At 46.7% G+C, this 7,531-nt stretch overlaps 1 protein-coding gene across 1 annotated transcript in view; it reads left to right on the plus strand.

Moving 5' to 3' along the window:
* MAP4 (microtubule-associated protein 4) overlaps positions 1 to 7,531 on the plus strand; it is a 124,408-nt gene that overhangs the window by 10,372 nt on the left and 106,505 nt on the right. Inside the window, exon 2 of the mRNA XM_009885683.1 lies at positions 1,221 to 1,286. Within this exon, the coding sequence (XP_009883985.1) occupies positions 1,221 to 1,286 (66 nt within the window). The remainder of the gene's footprint in view (positions 1 to 1,220; positions 1,287 to 7,531) is intronic.

Here is a 7,531-nt window from a genome sequence, read left to right on the forward strand (position 1 = left end):
TGCCCCCGGCTCCTTTACAGCCTCCCCTCCGGTGCTCGTACACGTCCCCCCCAAGTCTTCTTCATGGAGAACAGTCCCAGCTCGCTCTCAGACTTTCCTCATATGAGAGATGCTCCAATCCCCTAACCATCTTAGTGGCCCTTCACTGACCTCTCTCCAGTAGCTCCACCTCTCGTGTACTGGGGAGCCCAGCACTGGACCCAGCCCCACACTCCAGGTGTGTCTCAGCAGTGCTGAAGAGAGGGAAAGGATCACCCTCCTCAACCTGCTCTGCCTAACGCAGCCCAGGATGCTGTTGATCTTCGCTGTAAGGGTACACTGCTGGTTTGCGTTCAACTTGTTGGCCGCCAGGACACCTGGGGCTTTTCCTGTAGGATCATCTTCCGGCGAGTTGACCCCCAGTGTATGCTGGTGCCTGGGTGTATTCCTCCCTTGGTGCAGGACTTTGCATTTCTCCGCGTTGAATTTCATGAGATTCTTCTCTCTTCATCTCCGCAGCCTGTCCAGGTTCCTCTGGATGGCATCACAAGCGTCTGGCGTATGAGCCGCTCCTCCCAGATTTATATCATCTGCAAACCCGCTGAGGGTGTGCTCTTCTCCATTGTTAGGTCATTAACGAAGATGTTAAACAGTACTGGCCCCAGTGTCAACTGCTGGGGGACACCACCAGTGGCTGCCCTCTAGCTGGACTTTATGCCAGCTATCACCGCCCTCTGAGCCTGGCTGTCCAGCCCGTTTCCCATCCTCCTCGCCGTGCCGTTCTCTCACCCCTGCTTTCTCACTTTGTCTGCGAGGATGTTATGGGCGATAGTGTTAAGGTCAACAGTGTCAACTGCTCTTGCCTGACATCCACCAAGCCCATCAAAGTTCACCGGCTTGGCGAAGCATCGTTGAAGGAAATCCAAAGTCATGGTGGTCTAGTGGTGGCTCTTAGGAAAGCTTAGTTTGAAGCGATGGTATGAACAAAGAAGGTTCTAGTTGTTAGGCCTCGAATCTCCTTCATGGGACGAGATTGTCTGTGATCGAAAAGCTCTCCCTTTCGGGTTTTAAGTTGCTGCCATGTGGGTACCTCAACTTACTTCAAAAATAATTCTGGGGGAAAAAAAAAACCCCTTATCTGTATTTAATAACATTACAGTGTTGTCCTTACAATGTTGTTCTTCAGTTTTGGATTAAGATTAACTTTATCCGATGCTAACGTTTGCTTTGATTTCTTGCAGATACTTCAGCTTCTGGGCCAACAGTTGTAGAAAATGGTGACCACGGAATAGAAGACCACCGCACAGGTACGTGCTTAATGTCTGAAGGAAACATGTCGACTTATTTATTTGTTATTGGATCAGTAAAACCTCATTGCGACAAAGCGCGTCCTTTTTGAGTTGTATTTCTCCACAGAGGGTTGTTTTCAGGGGTTTTTTTAATGATCTTCTCAAAGAATTTGAAACAAAATAGAACTTCATTCTCTTTTGGGTTTGAAATTGCTTATTTGCACAAAGCCGCATTCTGAAGATACCGCGTATTTTATCCATGGGCAGTGTTGGGAAGGCAGCATCGAGGGCGCTGATACCTAAATGGCTTTCCAGTGACTCCATAATATTCAGAGCTGAGCTCTACCCCGACCTGTGGGAACGACTTCTGTTCCCCCTGAGACTGACAGCGATGGCGCTTCTCTGAGCGCACCGCACCATCCTTCCACGCAGTTTTGTCACTTGCTAATTCTTAGCCGCTACTGAAGTTACACCGCTGTGTTTATTCTGCGGCTCCTCCTTCCACCCCAAACTATCCTTCTCTAAATATCTCCTAAGAGTTGTTTTAGCACTGTCAAAGATGAAGTTGAGGTCTTCTGAGCCTTTTTTCGTGCAGCGTTAAGAGAGCTTTGTCTGCAGGAACCTTGTGGTTACTGAAGTGGACCGATATCTCACACTTGTGAGGAATCTGGAAAGTAAGTGATGTTTCCAAGCAGCCTAACGTGTGCTGAAGGCAGTCATCTTTTAGCAGTTACATTTAATGATAAACACCGTGAGACTTTCTTACAGTGAATTGGGTTTCCTACCAAATTCCAACCGATCTGTTTAGGATGAGCGGTGCCAAACTCTGCGGCTGTGCGTGAGCCGACGCATTGTGGCGCGGAGGGTGCGGGCTTTGACAGGCCGTACTGTAGCACCTCTATTTTCTTGAGGATAAAACATTCAAAATTCCGTTGTCGCCCTGACACTGGTAAGAACTACTGATTTGGTCTCTCTTCATGACCTCCAGCTCAGTTTTAGCCGTGCAGATCATTGCTAAGATCCTTTGGATATTCCCGGCACTGACATCTCCGCTAGTCCCTTGGTACAGCCCCGAGGGAAAAAAAAAACCGACCAGGAGATCACGATGTATGTGCGGGAGCGGGAGACAGGGATGAATTAAAACACTCTTTTGGTATAATTCTATTTAGTGTCAGCAAGGGTTCATGCTCTTACTGAGGATGGGAGTATAAAAATTGATCTTTGTACTTAATTTGCCACCGTGAATCTGGTCAAAAGGAAGCTGTGCATCTTCTATAATTTAGTATAAAACTGAAATTAACAACACTTCTGAACCTTCCTAAAAGGATACTTCCTCTTAATATATACAGCTAAAAGGAGATACAAATAAAATCATATTTATGATACTCCAGCTATGACTATTTAAATGCGTTGGGATTTTTTTTTATTGAAATTCTGATTTGTGTTTAAAAAAATATTTCTTGTTATTTGCTTAATACTAGCTTTCTGGAGGTTTAACTCTTCATACACTAAAGCTAACAACTTTGATCAAAGATACTTTTATGTGTCTGAAGCTCTTAATTTATTAATAAGTTCCATCTTTCTGGGGTAGAGTTGGATTTTTTTTTTTTTTTCTTGTTAAGGGCTGTCTAAAAGTAACATCAAAGTGGTAGAAACAGCGTGTCAAAGGATGAAGAGTCGTAGGCATCAAGTTAATTAGGCTTTTCAGAATAACAGAGGATTTATACACCACAACTATTTCATGGATTCCTCCCCACCCCCACCCCCTTCTCTACGGAATACTTAAAATATCCCTGCTTGTACACTGGAGAGTAAGGGAGAAAGGCTCACTTTCCGTCAGCCGATGGAGGTTTTTTTCCGAGTTGAAGAGCAGTTGATGCTCTGCAGCAATTCAGGCGAGGTGTTCCCTCGAGGTGACGGACTTTGGCAGCGCCTGGTCTACATTTAATAGGTGGTGCTGCCTGAAGCCCGGCGTCCCCGGCCCTAAGCCACCTTCAGTTTTTGGCCGGCTTGTTTGTTCTCAGCCGGATCTATTCCCTAATCCGGCTCTTTGTAAAGCTGAATTGATTCTTCGCACGTGTGCCATGTGGGCCCAGTGCGGAGGTGGGAAACGGAGTCGCTGAGAGAGGACTAAGGCAGGTGATGCTCAAGGAAACCCGCTTTTTCCTACAAGAAGTAGTGTCAGGGGCTACAGAGAGAGCTTTTAAAAGCAGAGCTGTGTTTGAGTTGGATTCTGAAACGGACCTCAGGGAAAGTATTGGGGAAAGATGCCGTTGAGCTATTTGAAAATACGAATGTCTTATCTCTCCTGTCTAGATCGCAGGAAGCGTTGCTGCACGGGGGTTGGTTGTTTTTTTTTTTTTCCACCTATCAAATAAAACAGGGTGATGACTTGCTAATGTTTTATTGCATGCAACACTATCTACAGACATCTGGCGTATGTGTATGCAGAGGTTAGAATTAGTCAGGGCTGAAATGTTAGTGCTGGTTTGGCAGCCTGTGCTGCCTCCTGACCGGATGCCCCGCTCCGAAATACCGTTAATGTAGTAGATGGCATAAATCCAAAACTAATGTAACTCGGGGGCAAACCCCTATATTAACCGTTGAATTATATGTATTATAACAGCGATGTATTTAAACCATCGATGCGGGGATCTGTAGAGTTCAGTGTTTCAGAATGTAAAGGAAAAATGTGAACGGTTGACTTCACGTTGGCTGTTTACTTTGAGGGTCCAAACCTGTGAGAACCCCCCGCACCCTTCTGCTTTCCCCGAGAGAGCGGCATTTTCTCTGAAGGGTTCAGTTCTTGGCAGTGCTGAGCCCTCCGTAGCGATTGCTTATTTCGTTTGTGGGTTTTTTGGTTTGGGTGGGTTTTTTTTGGTTGTGTGTTTTTGGGGTTTGGTTTTTTTTTTTTTGAGAATTTGAGAGCTACAGGCTGGGAGCTCTGCCTTGGGTACTCAGCACATCGCCTGAAACTCTCTATTAATTCTGTTCTTCCTTATAAGGAGAAATAGAAGAGCGGGTGGTGCAGCGCTCGGAGGGAAGCTGCGCGCATCTGGTGCAACTCAAGTGAATCGGAGAGGGTGTGGGGGAACTGTTAATAGTTTATAATCACTGCTGGCATGCAGGTATTGAATCGGGGAACAAACCGCTAGCTCTCACGATGCAGACGTTAGGGGGTGCCTAGCAGAGCTAACGGCAGGTTCAAAACAACGACAAAAAGTGTCATTTTTGAACAGTGCAACGTTTGCAACTCCTTATTGCAGGATATTTGCCTAGAGTTCAAAGGAATTCTATATTTAAAAAAAAAAAAAGACAAATTTCTGGAAAGAAATCCATCAAGGATGGTCAAAAGCTCTAATGCGGATACCTCTCGTTCCAAGATCCTGTTGATGATCTTGCTGGAAGCTGAGAAGTAACCTAGGGAAGTATCGCTACTCGGTGTCCGTACTTTCCCTAGCGGGACTTTCTCTCCAGCCGGCCTGCTCCTCGTGCTCTCCTCTGAGATCCGGTCACAAAAATACTTTGTCGCTGCTTTCAGTGCAAATTGTGCTTTGAGGCGGCCTCCTGAGCTGCTGCTCTTTTGAGGGCAATTTGTCACTAATCTCGATTTATGACGGCTAATTTTTGCACGTGGCACAACGTCATGCCGTGGCGTGACTAGCGACGTATTTTCAGACACTTCTAAAAGGAAAATTCCACGTGTGTCTAACCTGGCTTTTGGCAAATCTCCTGGCTGCACTGAATGAAATATTGCTTGTTGTGCAGTTGCTACCTGAATGTTCATGTTTACTAATGACTTGCGCTTTTTTGCCCCTTTCCCCATCCCGTTTCCCTCTCCTACTTCTTCTCCTCTCTTCTATTTTCTCCTCCTAGAAGCCTAGACTGTCTCCTAACACTGGGGCTGCCACTGACACAAGACCAGTGTACTTTTCTACCTGCCATTACACTTCTAAAATCTTCAGCATTTTACAGAGCTCTTGCTTTACGTCCTTGGACTTTACGCGTAGAAGAAACCAAAGGGTAGCAGTGCTGCCGGCCGATCAGCCCTTCTCCTCCTCCCTCTCTGCTCTGCAGTGCTTGTTGAAACCTTCCTTTCTTTGTGTAAGCACAAACGCGCATGATGGTTTTTAACCGCACTATTTCAGCGCTCCCACTGGTTTTTCAATCGCGACCGCAGCTCCGTTTTTAGTTCGACAACCTTTAAATTTAATTTATATCCTTTTTCATGGACGCTTAATAGCCCAAGGTTTGATGTTAAATTTAAAGTTGTGCTTTCATAGCGGATGGGTGCACCATGACTGCAGCTCCTTTCCCTTCTCCCCGTACTCACCACAGCCTTTTAGAATATCGCTGAGTTTTACCTGCCTTCATCCTTGCTGCTTTGAAACCCTCTCATAGGAGGTTTTTGTCTTTTAATAATGTTGTCTTCTTCGAAACAGGTGTTCTCACATCATAGCACTTATTACACGAGTTAGGAAACGCCACGTTTACTGAGGTGCAAGCAGATAGTCTCTGGTTTGTGAGGGGTGGAATACGGGGCTCAAGCGCGTCCCATCCCCTGGGAGCAGGAAGGAGAGCAGCCGACCCCGAATTCCTGCCTCTGCAGCTGCTTTGCTATCGTACTGCTTCCTGCGAGCCCGGGAAGTAAGAGGGGAAAATTGCCTTTCCTTAACTTCATGCCTCTAACTTTGTTTTGGTAATGACAGCCTTGGAGGAAATCTTACCTGCCCTGAAAAATAATCTGTCCCTTCTAAAACCGAGAGAAACAAAAGCTCTAGGACTAAACCGTCAAATCGATAGTGAAATCGTTATGACGGTTTCCAGCAGCACCAAAAGGAACGGGCCTGTTTTAACCTTCAACGGAGCTACAAGAGGGCAGCAAATCCGTTGCACTTCCTGCCGTCTCCATAAAGGCGCAACGCTTTCCAAACACTGAAGCGTTAAGTTACTGCCACTCGACACGTAAAACAAAATGCAAAAGGAAATCACGTAGAGAGACTACTGAGTATTTTATGTGAGAGAAGCTCGGCCCCGTTTTTTGTAGACGAGCGAGTGTTTTGTTTGAGGATAATGGTGTTGCGTAGCTCAAGGTGCTTTGCCTACACCGCCTGAGCGCAGCACAGGATTGATTTGAACCCAAATCCAGCGTGAGGTGGGATGTGGTTCTCCAAACTGCCAAAAGGTAGCATACTAAGGCCTTCCCTTGCCTAAAAATGATATTTCCTTGTTGTGAAGAGAGTAGCTTGCACCTGAATATTCCTAGGACCCACAACTACGTGACGATACTGGTCTACTAATGATTTACTGGAAGCGTATCACACCTTGAATGAACGCTACTGTTTATGCCAGGAGAAGGTTTTCTTTGAAGATCTCCCTCAAGCAGTGACCCATCCAATCTTGATATTTTTTTCTTTTTTTTGTCCGAGACCTCACATGCCCCCCACCCAGGGTGAGCGTCCGGAGCTGCTGCGACGAATCGTGTGCAATCAGCCCGCTGAGAGATGTGCATCAGAACTCGAGGCTTTTGTTCTCTAATTTGGTGGCAATTTATTGCTCTACCCACCGCTCAAAGCCTCATTAGTAGCCGACGTCCTTGTGGTGCCAATTTCTGAACAAGTGACGCCGTTGGCTTCTCCTCCGAGGTAGACAGCTGTCGCTTCGGAGAAAACCCCGTTGCCTACGGGCACTCGGCTGCCAACGCTGGGCTCTTCCCTTGCCAGTCCAGTGTGCCGACCTGGCAGAGCCACCACCCAGTTTCTGATGACCAGCAGCCTTTGAGACCACATCCCGACCCAAGTACAAAAATAAGCATTTCCCCATGAATTAGGGCAAGAATGGTAACTGGGATTCAGGATACGCTGGCACGGATGGCTGGCACGGATTGCCCTCTGTCTTTCTGGTTTTACTGGAAATAAAGCCACGTGGTAGCCTGTAGCCAACAGCTTCCACCTTTGACAAGCCACCAAAGCCTCGCTTCTGCCCTTTTTGGGGGTGGCAGAAGGTCCGTGGGCCACCCAGGACCATTTCTCCAGCCGTGCTTCACACCCCGGCTCTGCTGCGCGGTCACACCGAAAGGCGACGCGCGAGCAGTGGCGTGTGACGCAAGGAGAGGTGTTTGGTCCTTCTTCTTGTCACAAAGTGCTTTTCTCTGGGGGGATTTTTTTTTTTTTTTATTTTGCTGTCTGTTGCCGTAAAAGGAGATTGTTGTGTTCTTGGCTTTATTTTTAAAGACCTCTTTGTAGCTACTTTTTTTTTTTTTT

This window comes from Charadrius vociferus, unplaced genomic scaffold (assembly GCF_000708025.1).
Source record: "Charadrius vociferus isolate BGI_N301 unplaced genomic scaffold, ASM70802v2 scaffold825, whole genome shotgun sequence".
Classification (NCBI taxonomy): Eukaryota; Metazoa; Chordata; class Aves; order Charadriiformes; family Charadriidae; genus Charadrius; species Charadrius vociferus.